General features: G+C 39.6%; 1 protein-coding gene across 1 annotated transcript in view; it reads right to left on the reverse strand.

Moving 5' to 3' along the window:
- The window catches only part of CAND1 (cullin-associated and neddylation dissociated), a 112696-nt gene extending 101886 nt beyond the window's left edge, over positions 1-10810 (reverse strand). The window contains exons 1-3 of the mRNA XM_087687056.1: positions 10656-10810; positions 10019-10143; positions 9761-9930 (exon numbers count right to left, since the gene is read on the reverse strand). Coding sequence (XP_087543182.1) covers positions 9761-9930; positions 10019-10054 — 206 coding nt within the window. The 5' untranslated portion in view covers positions 10055-10143; positions 10656-10810. The remainder of the gene's footprint in view (positions 1-9760; positions 9931-10018; positions 10144-10655) is intronic.
- Positions 10811-19264: the final 8454 nt, after the last annotated feature.

Genomic DNA, 19264 nt, shown 5'->3' on the forward strand with positions numbered 1-19264 from the left:
AGAAGGCTTATTCTCCTGGCCTTCATATGTCATTCATGGCACCCTCGATACAAGTGCCCATACTCCCTTCTTTGCCCAAAGAAGACTGGTCATGTAAAGTGGAGTGTATCCTTGATACCTTCAATCTTTGGGGGTTTGTTACCCACCCTATTCCCCAACTAGTGGAGGATCCCACAATTGGATCATCGATGGATCGTGCAACCTTATGGGATTGGCTTAACTCAAGAACTTGATCTTTCCTCTTTATGAGCTTACAGGATTCTGTCCTAGTGCACGTGCATAAATTGCAAAAAGTAGGGAAGTGTGGACAAAGCTTGCTTCTTTGTACAATCAAAAGACATTTGCCCATCGAATTACTCTCAAGAAAAAGTTATGGATGCTCATTGTTGATGATTCTCCTTCCATGAAGAAGGATCATATCAACAAGTTAGAGGACATGAGGGATGAGCTTGCATCCCTTGGCAAGATGATCTCTTCATAGGATATGGCTATGATTCTTTTGACTCAATTGTCATCTCCCCGCTTTGATGTCTTCTATACCAACCTTCTTACATCGAGGACTTGTGAGAAGCTTCTATGGGAGGGGCTTGCCCCGCTTGTTTTGGAGTATGACGAGTGCGCCAAAGAGGTAGCCAATGGATCCACCTCCACCAAAGCTTTTGTTGCACGTTCAAGAAGGGGGACAAAGAAGAAAGGGAAGTCAAAGACTAAAAGATGAGAGTTCTTCAAGTTCTGACTTCCACTCGGAGAAGCCTACATGCCCATACTGTAGGAAGGGGACACATCCAAAGGAGAAATGTGAAAAAAAGTACGCTCACCTTCATCCAAGAGCGAAGAATGGAGCTAAAACATCCAAGCCTTCTACCTCTACTCCAACAATTACCCATGAGTCAGTGTTCATATTGTTGACTTGGAGGAGTCTTCTTCACTGGTTGCCTCATCTTCTGAGAGGCCTTGTTGGTTGATACTGGAGCTTCTAGTCATATGACTCAACGAGGTGATTTGTTGCAAGATCTATGCCTTTCTAAGGGTTCTGTCATTGTTGGTGACATTGTATTGGTGCCTATCAATGGTGTTGGCACTTTGCCTTTATTTTCCGACCATGCATCGAGCTCCTTTTTTCACAGCCTCTTCATGTTCCAAGCTTGGGCCTTCCACTCCTCTCAATTTATGGCCTTACTAGTCTTGGTACTCGGGTTGTCTTCACTGAGCAAGTTGTTTGTATTGAGGATTCTACTACAAGGTCTGTTATAGCGACAAGTTGGTAGGAGAGCGGGCTTTTATAGGCTTCATTCCCCTCCACTTATACAAGGTCCTCCAAGGTAGATGTCTATTGCTACACCCATTCCCGCTTGTGCACCATCTTTTCCACAAGTTTAGCAATAGGTTGGTAGGAGAGCGAGCTTTACAGGCTCCATTCCCCTTCTCTTATGCAAGGTCCTCCAAGGTAGTTGTTTATTGTACCCATTTCCGCTTATGCACCATCTTTTCCACAAGTTCCTTTCAAGAGGGGGACGATCTTGGTGATGTGGTTGTGGATTTTCTCGCTCCTAATATTTCAAAGGGGTTTCCCAAGATCGTAAGGAGCTTCTTCATCATCAATCTTTATTGACGAACTTCATTGACATTGGCATTCCTCTTGCCACCCCAAGATCCGTTTCTCCCTTAGCTTTCTACCACATCTCGGATCTGAGAGGGGGTGTTAACAGTCATGTTTGTTATGCCCTGTTATCTCCTACCTATGAGCCTTAGTCTGAGTTAGATGAGGACTTCAAGAGCTTTGACCTATCTATCAATTGTTTTGACTAAGGAGGTAGCTCATTCTAGAGCACTCAGTTTATTGCATTTCAGTGCATTTTCTGCTCCAATCAAGATTTTATATACATTTCTCATGCAATTTTGCCTTACTTCAGCCTACCTCACCTATTGGACATTGTCTATTCTTTCCAAGACTTTTCAAGTATTCCTAGCATTTTTACTAGCATTAAAAAATGCTGGTGGGAGACCAGTAATATTAAATGCTGGTTGGCCATATTTTTTGCTCCAAATTTTAGGTCGGCCAGTTTATAGGATATTAACCTATGTATAGCCATTTTCCACTTGGCAATCATATGTATTATCATCTTCCCTCCTTCCTTGGCAACTGCACACTCCAACTTCGTCATCTTCCTTCGTCTTCAATGTTGTCGTCATCATCAGCCTGATCCGGTGCCTTCACCGATACTGTGGGCTGCATGCAAGGACTGATCAATCCTCCTCTATTCTATTCAGCATTTGTTCCTTGTTCAATGTAGGTTTCTTTTCTTCTTTTTTTGCATATTGTCTCTCTCTCTTCCTCTGTGTTCCGAGTTCCTTCTTCCATTGTGCACTCTCACAATGTTCTCATCGCTACACTCTGGTTTCTATTGATTTTTTCTCTATGTGCTTTCTGTACTACTTTGAATTTACGCAAACCTTGTGAGTTTGTATTTTTGGCATACTTTTCTCCTTTAAGATCCATTGCCTCTCCTCATCTTCTTTGTATCCCCCTCATCATGGCTCCTCCAACATCTCCTTTCAATGGTCAACATGTAGATATGTTAGAAGTGGATGCAATGATGGAAGTGTGGAAAACTGTTATAATAGACTGCTGAATACGAAAGACAAAGGAAATAGAAGCATTGCAAAAGAGAAGAACGCTCCACAAAAAACTCAAAAGCAAAGAGATGCTCAAGAAATGGAATCCATGTACCAAGATATGAGACAATACAGAACCAATGTGAGTCACCGGCTATGAAGGCACTAGCACTAGCTGCTCTCCCTCCACTAGAACTTGTCAGATGATGAATGACAGATGATGTCCGATACAAATGTGGAGGAAGATCCTGAGTGAATAGACTCAAATAATGCCATAAATGATGTCAGGTCAGCCAATAATAAATGCTAAAATAACCATCATAAAATACCAAATAAAATACATAAATAATGTAGAAAATAACTTCCTGCCCTAACCCACTAAATCACATGCACTGACTCAACCATGAACTAACATATCTACTAACACCCTCTCTCAAATCATGGGTAATCTAATAGAATACAATATATAATGATAATGTCCCATCATAGTACATACAACAAGGATCGCCACAGTAGAATCATGGATACACAAGCAGTGGATGCGCAAGCCACCACCAAGATGCTACGAAGAGAACTTGATGTTAATGTCAATCATATCAACTCCTAAAAACATAGAAAAATCGTAGCAACTCTCAATATCTATCAACAATGTCTCGCATTTGCATACAAGACCATCATGTCAAAATGCCTCTAAACATATGTGACCATGGATTCCCCAACTTTGGCTAGACTAGCAAAGTATCCCCTCATGTGAGCTCAAACTAGGAGCCATAGCAACCAGAAATGTCAAAAACGTTTAGAAACGAGACATTAGAAATGTGTTTCGTAAGTTTCTTTCAAGAAATGAAGGTTTTTTTATGTAGGGATTTTTAATAGTTTTGACTTGGAAAACAGATTCTAAACCTCTATGGAACTCTCTCTTAAACAAAGCATGGCCAACTGAGGTTGAGTGATAATAGAGTCAATTGAGAATAATACATTATGCGTTACATATCTATGATCCATTATTGACTTGTCACTTATGTCTAAGTTAGTCTTTGGACAAGCTATACTATGGTTTAAAACTTAAACATTATGATTCAAGTTGCAACATGTAAATAGCCTATCTACAATATAGACTGAGTCAAGTTGCAACATCATGATTCTCATTTCAAAACAAATTAACAAAATGTCAAAATCAAGAATGAATCATAATATATCATAAATAACTCATAAATGAGACTAAAGTTATATAATATTCAACTCTCAAGACAAGAATAGATACTAGATTGACAAAGTCCAATAACTAAACAAAATCACAAAAAATCAATCTCTCATCCAAAATCTTAAGCCCTCACGAGTCATTACACATCATCATCATCATGTTTAACATTGCCTAATAGTTTTTGTCAAAAAATCCATGTTTTGGGTTCCAACTCACCCAACAAAAAAAACGCCCACAGTTTTTGCTCTCAAAAACGTTTCATAAGTTTCAAATTCTAAGAAAAGTGTTTCTTAGTTGCTATGCTAGGAGCCAATCTCGCTCTCTATCAAAGAACCCCAGCTCCAAAATTTGAACTTGCCAAATGTGCCGATCGATGTGTCAAGGAAACCCCTCTCAGAAACCTATGCACCTATATACCTATTTAAATAAGGGTCACCGACCCCATCGCACCACCCTCTCACACTCCCTCTGGTACTAGAGAGTTGTGAGGGATGACCACATCATCTATACTAGCAATCTGGAAGGAAGGCCCTTGCAGCCAACGTTGAGGCTATATAGCTAGATAGCTAGAGCCTAAACCTAGACCTACAAAAGAGGAAGACTCGTTGAGAGAGTCATCACCTGTCGTCACCGTGCGCTCCTACTCCTGCTGTAAAGCTGCGAATGTCCTACAATTCTTTCAAGCATGTCCCTTCTCGCCATAATAATAACCCTGAGACTTCTTCTTTTTCCGCCATATGACACCACTCTTAGAAATGGGAACATTTGAAGCACCAAGAGAGAGTATCCTCATAGAAACCTAAAGCTAAACATAGCAAGTCTCCAACATAACACTGTAGATTAGCAAATAATATCTGCAAGCTAATTGTCAAGAGCGAATGTTGAAGGAGCCATGAGGAGGGAGATACAAATAAGATGAAGAAAGACATGGGATCTTCAAGGAGAAAAATATGCCGAAAATACGGATTCACAAGGATTGCACAAGTTCTTTGCAATAAAGAAAGCACATAGAGAAAAGATCAACAGCAACCAAAGTATAGTGATGAGAACATGACAACTAGATCCATATGAATCCTCACTAAAGTTGAGCAATGTAGCATAAAAGGAAAATATGGACCAAACATAGCCAATAAGCAGCCTCTAACCTGTCACCTGACCCTGCACAGAAGCAAAAAAGTAAAACACAAATGCTAATGACAAGGCACAATCACGATTTGCAATAAATGCAATCAGCCTATAAGAAAACGGATTGCCTCAGCCCGTTATCCCCAAAACGCAGATTGGGAAGGGTCAATAGCAAGTCCCTTGAAACCAACCTTCCTTCTTAGAGAGAGTGGTAATTTCCTGATTAAGCACTTAGTTACGGCAATCAACAAATAAACATAAATTGAAATGCACAATTTATCTTAATAATCTTGGACAATAGACACCCGGTTGGTCCTAAAACTAGCGTCCCTTTTGGTATTTCTTTAACTTTAATCGCTAATGGATTGAGTACAAGTTGAGATTCCACAATCTCCTTTGTTGATCCAAAAGACCCTTGTTGTACATACAATCAACAAGAAATTTGGGCCAATTGCCCCTTGATTTTCACCCAAGAATTGTACAAATGGAACCACCAACTTGCCAAATGTTGCCCCAATTCACAATTGATGGTCTAGCATCTAAAATCCCTATCAATTCCATGAATTACATGATGCTGATTTCAATGTACGATCGCTTCTCCTATTGGCACGGATCCCAAGGTGGCTGCTAAACTCTATTTTTTGTAGAACTTTAGGGTTTACAGCAGAGATCTCTCTACTATCCACCAAATTTAGCTAAGATCTGCTCAAAATGACTGAGAAATACTAGGATCTCCTAAAAATGGGTTGGACAAGGTAAGAGAAAGCCAAGATAAGAGAATATCTGATTTTCTTCGTGAGAAAACCCTAAATTCTGCGTGCCATCTACTCCAGCCCGCATTTAATGCAGTCTCCTACTACCAAGCACATCCAAAATGTTGTCACCTGATCAACAATGGCATTGCCAACCCCTGGAAGGTGACTCCCTACTATCCCCTGCTTGTTGAGGCCCCTAGAAGGCTATCTTCTATAGCAAAATGCTATTCTCTGATCAGAAAATGGACTAACAACGCTCTCTCTCTCTCTCTCTCTCTCTCTCTCTCTCCAAGCTATAGACTAACTGAATGGTTGAGACCCAGCCCCCAAAAACGTTTTCTTAGTTTGCATGGGCATTTTGCCAAGTGGCAACCTTCTAAACTCATTTTTCAACATTATCCAACTATTTAATATATTTTCAAAATTAAATAATCCCTCAAAATTAATTGCATCCCTTCTAACCTTGCCCAAAATTAAATGTGCCCATCCATAATTAAATTGACTAGGCCATTTGCAACATGGAGTGGTCCCCAACCTCTATTGACCCTTAGACTGGTATTAATTAATTAATTAATGTCAATTCTTAGTGTCATCACCGACACTTATTGGCCAAATAACTGCCCCAGGGTCAGAACTAACACCAACTAATCCCCAAAGCCCAACTAGCATAACTTATCATAACTTTTGCCTTTGACACCCACTACATCCTTAAAGTCCTTGGCCTCTTACTATAAAATAATTGCCATGTGCATCGCATATGCTTAAACAACCTTGCATATTTGATTAATAACTTAATCAAATGTTATGAGCAAGATTAAAGAGTCTCAAAATTTCACGTCCTCGTGACATCCCCAACCCTAAGACAACCCCAAAAAACAATAAATGCAAATGGCAAATTGCAAAACGCTAAGCAAACAGCAGAAAAACAGACCAAAAACTAGCAAAAGAAGGTCGCCTAGGCTGTAAATCAATTGCAGCAGCAAAAATAGGTCCAAACAACAGACGAAAAGTCAAAATTCAGACGTGAAACACTGTAAAACAGCAGCAACAACAATTATCCTATAATCTGATACCATGTCAAAAGTGGATGCAATGATGGAAGCGTGGAAAACTACTGTAATAGACTGTTGTACACAAAAGAAAGGAAAGAGAAACACTACAAAAGAAAAGAACATTGCACAAAGAACTCACGAGCAAAGAGATACTCGGGAAATGGAATCCATATACCAAGATATGAGGCAGTACGAAACCAATGTGAGTAATCAGCTATGAAGCCAGTGGCACCTGCTCCTCTCCCTCCACCAAAACCTATTAGATGATGAACGATAGATGATGCCTCATACAAACTATAGAAGAGAAACCTGAATAAATAGGTTGAAATAATGTCATAAGTGATGTCAAGTCAGCCAACATTAAATGCTGATCGGCCAACAATAAATGCTAAAATAGCCACCATAAAATGCCTAAATAATGTACAAAATAAACCAATGCCCTAGCCCACTAAATCACATGCACACACTCAGCCATGAACTGACATATCTGCTAACAATATATTATTTACTCATCTACAAGTGCTATGTTGGAGACTTCTTATGTTTAGCTTCAAGTTTCTGTGAGGATGCTATTTCTTGGTGCTTTAGATGTTCTAGTTTCAGAGAGGGGTGCCATACAACAGAAGTAGTCTCAATCCTATTATTGTGGCAAGAAGGGAAACCTCCAAAAGGACTTCAAGCCCATTAGTAGCTTTACAACTAGAGCAAGAGTGGATTGTGACAAAGAGTGGCAACTCACTCAGCAAGTCTTCCTCATCTCCAGATCCAAGTTTAGGCTCTAGCTCTGTGGCACCAGCAATTGTTACAAGGGCCTCCCTTCCTGGTTGCTAGTATCGGTGATGTGGTCATCCCTAAACTCTCCAATACCAAATCTCCCATGATCTGAGAGAGGATCTTAGCAGATATGTTGACTCGTATGAGTCTGTGCATGCCAAAGAGACTTGGGCACAATCCAGATAATTTAGACATTTTATATTTGTCATTTAAATGGTGTTTAAGGCATTCATTGCTAGCTAACTAACATTTATTGCTAGCTAACCTAACATCATTTATGGTTTAGATTTGGCCTATATATTGGGGCTCCTTCTCCTCAATTTGTATTACTCACTTCCTACAAGTTTTGGTGGAGAGAGGGAGCCAGCACCAATGCCTTGACAACCAATAACTCATGTTGGATCTATACTGACTCGTATCTTGGAATATGGATTCCATTTCCCGAGCATCTGTGTGCTTATAAGTTCTTCATGCAGTGTTCTTTTCTTCTGCAATGTTTATCTTTCCTTTATTTCTTGTGTCAAAAGTCTATTACAGCAACTTTCCACGCTTCCATCGTTGCATCCACTTTTGACATCTTTTGCTTCCTTTGCCTATCTCTTTCTCACACCAAGCAGATACGCACTCCTACTAACAATATTTCTACTCATTGAGAGATGGTACAAATGGTAGCCCCTGCTCATTAAGCTATACCCATAAAGATGCATTTGGTGGCTTTATTCTCTAATTCATGCTGCATGATGCAAGCACAAAAGAATACACCAAACATCCAAAAAACGTATGTAACTCACACTCGGGTAAGTTATCAGTCCATGCCCGATAAGGTCTAAGTTTTCAAAGCTCCAATTAATGCGATTATTCTAGACATGTTCCACCAACATGATTATTTCCAACCATTACTCATCATCAATTGCAGCATATAGAGCAACATCCATTTAAGCAATATATACAATCTTTTTGAAATCTTTCATGCACTTCAATAGACGAAGAAACATATACGTAATCCAAAGAACTACTTTAAAAGAGTCACAACGCACATGAAACACATTATGTGTACAATCATAGATTGATTTTGCATTCAAGTAGCACAATGCAAGGAAAAGGGTGAAATGAAGACGATTGGGTATTGTTGTGCTTCAAAGATCTTCAAAACTTTGGGACAAAAATCAAAATTGACATGGATTTTACTATGCAATAATGGCTAGTGGAATCTATGTCTGCATGCACTGTATACACACATGTATATATGTACGTACATACATAAAAAAAGGGGGGGGAAGGGGGGGGGATGTTTTATTTACATGTATATATACATAGAGCGCTTTTTTTTGTGTGGGGGGAGGGGGGATGTCTACAAAGGGGCAAGGTGCCCTGACCTAAACAAAAAGTACAAGTGATTTTATCATTCAGTACAAAATTATTAAACCAACTCACATCTAACGATACTGTGAGACTATGGAGACTATGATATCTAACATGGATATGAAGTTCTAAAGTTATATAGTTGTAAGCATGAAAGCTTTCTAGATCTATGAAATGATAAAAAGTGATGAAAAAATATTCCAATCCTAAGAAGAGACTCAAGTAATGGCGTTACAAGATTGGTTTGGCCTCCCATATCCATCTCATGGGTTTCAACAAGATTTGCTCTATCATGTCACTCATATCAAATATGAGGTATCTTAATCGGCACCTCCTACGGTGGGCGATGATGGCCTAGATCTACTAGCAATAAGGGCAAAGGTGCCATCTCCTAGAAAGTTTAGGCCGTCTCACTCTACCTAGGGCCATGGCTTGCTCCAAGGTGACTCCTCGTAATGATGGCATGCCCCAACCCAGAGAAGCAACCTCTTGTGAGGGAATGGGGAGGGCACTAGTACTAGTGCTCGCACTAGAATAGAGTCATGTCTGCACATATGCACATGCAGGGGTGGGAGGGAGCAAACAAGTAAGCGAGCAAGACTTACATCATGCAAATGCTTCCAAATAATGAGCCAAAAGCACTTGCATCATTGATTCCTCTAATGCAAGAGATGTTTCAAGTCACAAATGAACAAACCTCGAAACAAAAGGAAGGTTGGTAGGTGTCTCAATTGGTTAATGCACTTAACAAACAATACAGAAAATTTAGTCTTTTTGTGAAGCCAATACCACTAAAACTTGGGATTCTTTTGAGCTAGCCATTAAAGCATACAATTAACCACACATATGAAGGAAAAGAACGAATAACTGACCATTTTACAGCTATTCCAGATATGTCACCGGAAGGATCGTCCAACTGTTGAAGAACAATATGTGATACTTTCCGTTCCGTTTCAGGATCAGCCTTGAATGTATCTTTATGCAGCTCATTTAGAAGATCTGATGTGGCCATATATCGGTGATCCTTATCCTTTGAAGCTATCTGAAACATACCACATGTTTTTTGGTTCTTGTTCTACCATTTCAATATTCAGGCAAATATACATGTAGGAAACTACAATATAACTCACCTTTTCAAGAATAAGCCCAATGGCAATGCCTGCCATTGTGATCAGGGCAATTTCACTGCAGTGGTTAGTTAGCTCGTGTTTTATCCAGTCAATCCAATAATTATTATGGAACGTTACAGGTATGCCTGTCAGAAAGCAGTAACGTGCCAATAAGACTCCGTTGCCAATGTCCTACTGCCACAAATACGACACATTATGTTTCAAGAATCAAGAGCATCCAAAGCAAGAATCCTCCGACCATGATACAGCCTATCCCTCATGGCATGGAGAAAATTTAATCCGAAGCATACATCCAAAAATGATCGCATGTAAGATACTAGAAAACTTAACCGTATGTACACTTAAGTCATGTCTCCAGCTTACAGAAATAAGGCGGGCGTGTACTTTTGGCTGCCAACAGTCACAGAGAAAGGCGAGATCACAAATGTATGACACTGCTAGGGTAAGTATGAAGTACTTTGAGCATAATGTAACTCTGCCACTCCGGACCATCATGCACATGCGAGACCGCATGCATTCTGAGAATAGGAAAGGAAGGGATCCCCCGTCTGCGGACCGCCCGACGGGACAATGTTTTTGCACGAAAAGGGACAGCTCGACTGCGGCGTAAAACAGGAAATGGCAGAAGAGAACTTACCGTCAGCTGCGATCGATTCATCTGTCAGCAGATCGTCCTGCTTCTCCTCCCTTCGATTATGCTGTAAAAGGGGGCTTGTAACCAAAAAAAAAAAAAAAAGGCTTCACCAGCGTCTCACTAAAACCCGCCCCGCCTTTCAAAACCCATAGCACATTTGGTGCCAGATAACGCACTAGGACTTCTTGTCCTTAATTTGGCCCTTTCTCGGAGGCTAGTACCAAGCCTTCTTGTTACATCTTTGCAAGAAGGTGGCTATTTATCTTCTAGCTTACCTAAACTACCTGGCCCGCCAAGCTTGCTAGTCGTGTTTTACATATTATTGCAGAGCTCTCGAGGTTACATCTCCCTTGCTTTGTGAACACGAAAAATAAAGGGAGGTGTGCTTTGTTTCACATAACTGCGTTACTTCATGCGTAATAATATGCAAACACTCTCCAACCTCAAGAGAAAAGGAAATATGCCTATAATAAGGTTGGATGGATGTGCTTTGAGTGGAGTAGATGAAGTACCTTGCACACCACAATGTCACGTTTTGTGTGGCAATATATACATGTAAGCATGCATGCGCGCACACGCATACACATGTTAGGGAGAATTAACAAGCTATGATAAACAGTCCTTTAAAAACTATAGACTACTAACACAAGTTCAAACCCAAAGAAATGTAATGTCAAATTCAATACACATATACATGCAACAACGAACAACAATCTAGAATAATCTCCTTTTGTGTGAGAAGGAACATGGGAACTTAACAAGGCCACACTAATCATTGTATGCAATAGTAATGTAGTACCAGATTTGAGAGACATAAAGTAAATCAACTAAATGCTGGTGTAAAATGCATTTGAGCATTCAAATTTGAGAAACACTAACCTTGCATCTCTGCATGCATGCGTGTGTATGTGCACACATGTGTGTGTATGTGTGTGTGAGGATCTCAAAATAAGAGTGACAAGGATGAAGCAAGTCCAAGGCACAAAAGACATGTCAAAGAAGGTCAAGGGCAAGCACTGAAGTCCTTCCTTGAAAGTAGCTTCATTTTTCCAAGCTTCATCGTGTTACCTTAAGCAATTGTTATATGAAGACAAGTGATTTGTAATAACTTATAAGAGCCATGATCCCTTCCATACAAATTGTAATGATTCCTAGAGATAAAAGCCCCACAACAAATGTTAGATTGTGGGCATTAAACTTTTATTCACTTTTTCAAGATAAATTAACCTAAGCGAGGTGCATGCAATATATAAAAGAATAGTTACAAGCCATAAAGATAGTTTGAGTGCCCAAATTTTGGTGGAAACCCTAACCTCAATGTATAAAAGTTTTAAGAAGTGAATAAAGATTCTATTCGTGTGTGCAAAATTCTGAGCAAACTTTTCTCTTTGCTTCTTATTCTCTATATTGTATTGCCATTGTTGAGAGCAAGGGAGAGAGGGGAAGAGAGTGTGTGAATGAGGTACTTGGATCTCATCCCCTTCTCATATTTCTCATATATTCTTCCCAATGGCAAGAGTTTGAGAGTAGAGAGAATGCAAGGGAGAGTTGTGAGTCAGAATGAGAAACCCAAGTGCGGTGAAGCTCTACTATGACTACTACTTCTCCTTTTTCTTCTTCTCCATTCTCTCATCTCAATGATAGTGTATTTGTGGCAAACGTAAAGTGAGTGAAGCACTTTCTAAGACAAGCATCGTGTGGATTGTGGAGTCAGTTACAAATCTTATAAGCATCAACTATAACAAGGAGGTAAGTAAATGAGTTTGCAATAACTCAAGGCTAGTGTTGTATTCTTACTTTTTAAAATAAAAATGAGAGTCCACTATTGGTTTGGAGATGGAGTCTAAGAAACTAGGTGAGGTTTAACATGGTTGAAGCTCTTGAATCAATAATAGCTCCATCCAAACTCTTGCATGTAAATGCCCAACATTTTGGTTTTGTTGTGTGAAATTGACCACCAAAGCACTTAGACTCTTATTGTGTGGCAAAATATGAAGCTTGTCCACTTATGTGTGGGATGGAACTATTGTGGTAAAGGCCAATATGACCATCTTACTCACTAATCCTAACTATACATGTAATCGCCGATTCTTTATTATTTGAGTGATAAGGCAATAAGGTGTTGCTTGCAACAGAATGATTGTAGCCACCACAAACATAGCATCCTCTGTGTGTGTGTGTGTGTGTGTGTGTGTGTGTGTGAGACGTGCACGTGCATGCAAATGCAATCTCCATTCTCCCTGTAGCTCCATCGAGAATGGTGAGAAACTAATCTTTCATGCTTACAAATCAATTCCTTTAAGACGCGTGCAACTGGTTTAAGAATACTAAATCTGTGGAGAGTTATTTGATGGATTGAGATTGGAAGGACCGAGTAGAATAGGATAGAATTAGGAGAACAAAAATATCAAATCCAAAATACGAAAAATTTAAGGAAAAAAAAAACAACAACAATAACAAATTGTGTTGTCTCATGTTTGCTTAAATCTATATGTAAGCCCCCATACTAACACAAAGAAATACAAACAGGAAAAGAGGGGGCAATGAGGATGGTACGAAGCAGAACACATTGTAAATCTAGCAAATCAAATTTCAATCATAAACAACTTTATGACACACATAATAGAACTTAGTGGAAAAATCTAACAAATCAAACATCTCAACTATTAAATAAAAACAACATTATAATACATAAGAGGATTTGAATAACTCAATAGATTGAGAAAAACAAGAGAAAAATGCACGATTGGGCTCAACCTCCCCCATGGCAAAAGCCATGGTTTGCCATCCTTAATTATATATTATAGTTTTACATGGATATTTACATTCATATCTTACATATAATTACAAAGAAAGTACAAATTTCAATTGAAATATAGAGTTTTAAGGGTCAAGAGGTATCTTGTAACATGCTGCAGTTGCTACAAAAAATTCTATGCTCTGAATCTTGACGTTTTGATATCACCATCGCGTTCGGAGCGTACCAAAACCTCCTAAACAACTCTTGAAGCTCTGAATTTCGATTTCAAATAAGGAACAAACGAAAAAACTCAGTTTTCACCCTATTCTCCTATTTTGCGTGCGATCCTGTTACTTTTATAAATAAAGCTAAAAAAACCTTTTAAAACTTAACCACATTAAGAAAATAGCAAGGTATTTCATAAAGAAAGCTTATTTCAATAAAAGCATATCTTAAATCTCATATTCTAAAATAATCTATATAAAAAACAAATAAATTAATAGTACTAAGGACAATGATCTAATTATCACTAAAGAAGTTTAAACTTATAGGTACAAATAGAGTAATAATTTTAATAATGTAATATCATATAAATATATAATATTATATATTATACTTAAGATAACTAATCATAATTATGAAATTTATACTTGGACTTACGCTAATGCCCAGTGCTACCCAAAGCCACCACTATCTACTCTACATATTAATTGAAGCATTCACAATTGTTTATAAATAAAATAAATAAACAATAGTGAATACCTAGCAATCTTCAGCTACAAGTAATTAAAATAGATTGGAACACTGTCCTAACCTTAATTTAATTCGAGTATGCACTCTAAACTCGTAAAAGCTTAATTAATTAATATGAATTTTGTGGAATCACCCGCTGTGGAATCACCCATGTGTACATTAATTAATAAAATGCTCGAGAAGGACAGACAGGACATCAACTTTTCGCGCGAGAAATCCACCTTATGTACGAGCCTTGATCAACAAATAAATTTTACATAATCCACTGTAAAATCTCACGGAATCCATTGTGACTATGCCGCCTGGCATTAGAGGACCATGAGGGGTAGCTGACAAGAACACATTGGGTCAACTTGACTTGGAGTGGGGCAAACAATGAGAAGAAGATAGAAAAAATCATATAATCCTGTGAGGGTGCACAATGGAAGGACACTAACACGAAGACAGAAGGGAAGAGAAAGATTGCAATGAAAGAAGAGAATGGAATAAGTAAATCAGCATTGAATTTGAATGAAAGTTAAATACAAAGGTGGACTTCTTAGTCCCTATAGACAATTGACAGCATCAAAGCAGACACCAAATTAGGTTGATGAAAAATGGCAATATTGGAAGACATATGAGAGTCATGAATGTCAAAGTGCGTTGGAAACCTATAGAAGATAATAATCAACCAATTGAAGAATGGCCATATATAGCCACAAACCCCAAAAATCTAGCCAATGGATGCTAAGCCATACGTTAAATGCAATAAACATTGTCACCATCATATATTGAGTGTAAATGCACCTTACAATCACTAAAAAGGAAATGCAAGAAGGGATCGAAAAATAACTCAGCTAGTGTGAACAAAATAAAGCTCACCAAAATAGAAATGCATGCTCTAATCTCCATCAGAACACGTGGCATGATAGACATACAAAATGCCAAAGCTTCTATTGTCCTTTTCTAACTCATATTGAGGCTCACAAGCAAGAGACTACTGTGCAAGACACACATGATTGTTAACGCCCCCTCTTAGATCCTCGATATGGTTGAAGACCAAAGAAGACTGAATGGATCTAAGGGTGGCAAAAGAAGTACCAATACTGGTAAAGTCCATCAATGAAGATGCTCCTCACAATCTTGGGAATTTTCCTCTGCAACATAAGGAGCCAAGGAATCTACAACCACATCACAAATATCACTCCCCTTTGAAAGGGATGTGTTAAGATAGCTGTAATGGAGCTTCTGTGTAGAGATGCAGGTTGAGAGAGAGAGAGAGAGAGAGAGAGAGAGAGAGAGAGAGAGAGAGAGAGAGAGAGAAGAGATAGAGACACACGATTTGTGGTATTGAAGAGTGTACCTCAATAATGTTTTAGATAGATATATGTACTATGTATAGCCTGGTCCTTACGAGTGGACACGAGCACTGCCCTTTATCCCAACAACCTCCCCCCTAAAGGCAATGTGCCCAAAGGTAGAGGAAAAGAATCTGCTAAGTCTAAGTATGTACAAAGTCGAAGAGACTATATCTATCCAATATCCATCATCTACCGGCAATGGGCAAACCTCTCTGCTGGAAGACCCTTCGTGAGAAGGTCTGCAAGGTTATCATTAGTGTGGACCTTGACCATGTATTTTGTATTTGCATGAAAGATAGGGTTCCATGCTAACATGATAGCACTTTGACTATCACAATGGAGAACAGGAACTTCAGCAATCCCAAGCTCAGCAACCAAACGTGACAGCCATAAGGCCTCTTTGCATGCCTCAGTGGTGGCAGCCACATACTCTGCCTCTGTAGTAGATAGTGCAACACACTTCTGCAACCCGGTTATCCAAGAAACAAATCCTCCTATGAAGGTAAACACATATCTTGAAGTGGACTTCCTACAGTTCACATGTCCAGTATAGTCTATATCTGTAAAGCCAATGACAGATGTCTTCTACTTACCAAAGTAGATGCACAAATCCTTTGTGCCCTTGAGGTATCTCATAATACCTTTCACTACTTCCCAATGCTTCTTGCCAGGGTTTGCCATCATGTACCTACTAACCACTCCCACTGCAAAGGCAATGTCTGGATGTGTAGTAACCATAGCATACATCAAACTGCCAAGGGCTAAAGCATACAAAATCTTGGCCATTTCAGCCTTTTCATCATCAGATGTAGGGTTGTCCTCTACACTGAGTTTCACATATGGAGGCAATGGAACTCCGATTGCTTTCCCCCCCTCCATATTGAAACACTGCAAAATCTTGGATATATACTCCTACTAAGATAGATAGAGTAACCCCTTCGATCTATCTCTAAGTATTCGCATCCCAAGAATGTGATTGACATCACCAAGATCCTTCATGTCAAAGATATCTGAAGACTTTGCTTCAATGAATCAAAGGCATGAGTATCCCTACCAGCAATCAGCATGCCATCAACATATAGAACCAAGATAATCAGGCTACCATCTGCGGCCTTCTTCGTGTACAAGCAGTGATCAACTTGACTTCTCTAAAAGCCTTAAGACTGCATGAAAGTATCAAACATATGATACCATTCCCATAGTGTCTGTTTCATCCCATACAAACTCCGTTTCGGTTTACAAACCATCATCTCTTTGCCTTTAGCAACAAAACCTTTAGGCTGTTGCATATATATGTCCTCATGCAAATCACCATGTAAGAATGCAGTCTTTACATCCATCTGTATGAGTTCCATATATTCAGCTCGACCAAGCCCAAAATGGTTCTTAGAGTAGTCATCTTAACTACAAGGAGAAGATCTCATCAAAGTTAATTCCATGTTCCTCCTTGTATCCCTTTGCAACCAACTATGCTTTGTACTTTGGCGAAGAACCAGAAGTGACCTTCATCTTGTAAACCCACTTGCATGGAAGAGTTTTCTGCCCTTTAGGCAGCTGTACCAAGTCCCAAGTAGCATTCTTTTCAAGAGATTACATCTTTGATAGCATGGCCTTGAACCACTTCTTGCTGTCCGATCTAGTCATTGCTTCCTTGAAGCATGATGACTCACCACAACCTGTCAACATGACATAATGTGTAGCATACTACGCACTAGGAACAAACTTGTCAAGTGGTCTTGATGGTCGAGTCGACCTACAGACTGAAGGCTCAGCATTCGTGGTAGTTGGGTATGCAAATCTGCATTTACATGTTGTTATCCTGAAATATAGGCCTGTAATTCTGCATATACAGGTTGCTCTCATGAAATTCCAACATGTTGTCCTGACAGTTTAGGCTGTCCTAACTGCTTGTTTTCAAGTTGAAACTGTGGTGAATCATTGGAAATACCTTGTTGGTCATTTCTAGTACCATTTTCCGCATTTTTAGGAGTATTTATAGCAGGTATACGCTACTGTCCACTAGGCACAAACGACTATCTAAAAGGTACATCCTCCCTTAAAACAACCCTTCTGACTTCCTCAATCTTATTGGGCTACTTATGCATGCGATCTTCATGGAAGATGACGTCATTATTGCATACTATCTTTCTGTTCTCGGGATCCCAAAGTCTATACCCCATCTCACCCTCGTCACTGTATCCTAAGAATATGTATTTACAGGACTTTGGTTCCAGTTTGTTGCGTTCTTCTTTCCGTATGTGCACAAAAGCCTCGCAACCAAACACTCGCAAATGAGCATAAGAAGGTGGCTTGCCCGGCCACTCTTCCTGAGGGACTCTCCCCCCCCCCCCCCCCCCCCCCCCCCCCCCAAAGACCTATTCTGTGACCTGTTAATCATATGAAATATTGTCATAACAGCCTCTGCCCAAAAGCCATGGGGTAATGTAGCATGAGACAACATCATACTTATCCTGTATGATCTGATTCATACGCTTTGCAACTCCATTTTGGGGTGGATTATGAGGGGTAGTGAGATCCCTCTTTATCCCCTTGCTATCACTAAATGCCTGAAAGGCTTTAGACATATACTCCCCACCGTCAGAGCAAAGACACTTAAGTGTCTTATCAGTCTGGTTCTCAATCAATGCCAAGATTTTTTGAAACTTGTCAAGCACTTCGTCCTTGCTACGAATAGGGTAAACCCATACCTTCTGTGTAGCATCATTGACAAATGTGACAAAGTATTTCCTTCCTCCTAGAGATAGCCTTCGCATCTGACATATATCGGAATGTACTAACTCTAGAGGCGAAGATTTTAGTGAAAGAGACTTTTTATGAGATGTATGCGCATGCTTGCCATAAACACAATGATCACAATGCTCAAAATCGGCATAACGAAGACAAGGCAAGTAACCCAAACGAGAAAGTACTTTCATTCCTATTTGACTCATGTGTCCCAACCGGCCATGCCACAAGGAAACACTTGGTTGCTCGGCCACCACGACAACATGGTCACACACACTAGATACATGAAGTGGATGCAAAGTATCACTCTTGCAACCTCTGGCAATAACCCTAGATCCCTTACATATCTTTCATTTTCCATCACCAAAGGTGGCATGAAAACCATCGTCATCTAGCTGACCAACACTAATCAAGCTCTTCTTGAGCTGCAGTACATGCCTTACATTCTGAAGAGTAAAGACAGATTCATGTTGAAACTGTAGTTGCACACTGCCAATGCTTGCAATGTCACATGTATAATTGTCCCCAAGATGGACAACACCATGTCGACCTCCTGTATAGTCTGTAAACCACTCATGGTGAGGGGTGACATGAAAAGAGGCACTTGAATCCAAAATCTAAGTGCGCATGTCATCATCCGTATCGGCTATCAAAGCATGTGCACTGAAACATGAAGAGACAAAGAGTACATCATTCCCACTGTCACTCTCATGGCTGACTACATTCACCTCTTCAATCTTTACACTGTTATTCTTAGCAGGCTGACTCTCTTTCTTCTCTTTCTTACTGTCATCCGTCTTCTTGCCCTTTCCTTTCTCTTTCTTTCATTTATAGCAGTTACATTTTAAGTGACCCTTCTTGCCACATTGATGGCATTCAACATCCTTACCACGTGATTTACTACGTCCCTTGCTATCAGATTTGTCTTTCTGATGTGATCTGCCTCTAGTATGCAAAGCACTGGAATACTTACTAGATGCATTATTTTGCTGATTCATTTCTTCCATGAGTAGAGCACTCTCTACATCAACATA

Source organism: Lygodium microphyllum, chromosome 10, assembly GCF_053477565.2.
Source record: "Lygodium microphyllum isolate KBCC chromosome 10, Lygodium_microphyllum_v1.1.10, whole genome shotgun sequence".
NCBI classification, from domain to species: domain Eukaryota; kingdom Viridiplantae; phylum Streptophyta; class Polypodiopsida; order Schizaeales; family Lygodiaceae; genus Lygodium; species Lygodium microphyllum.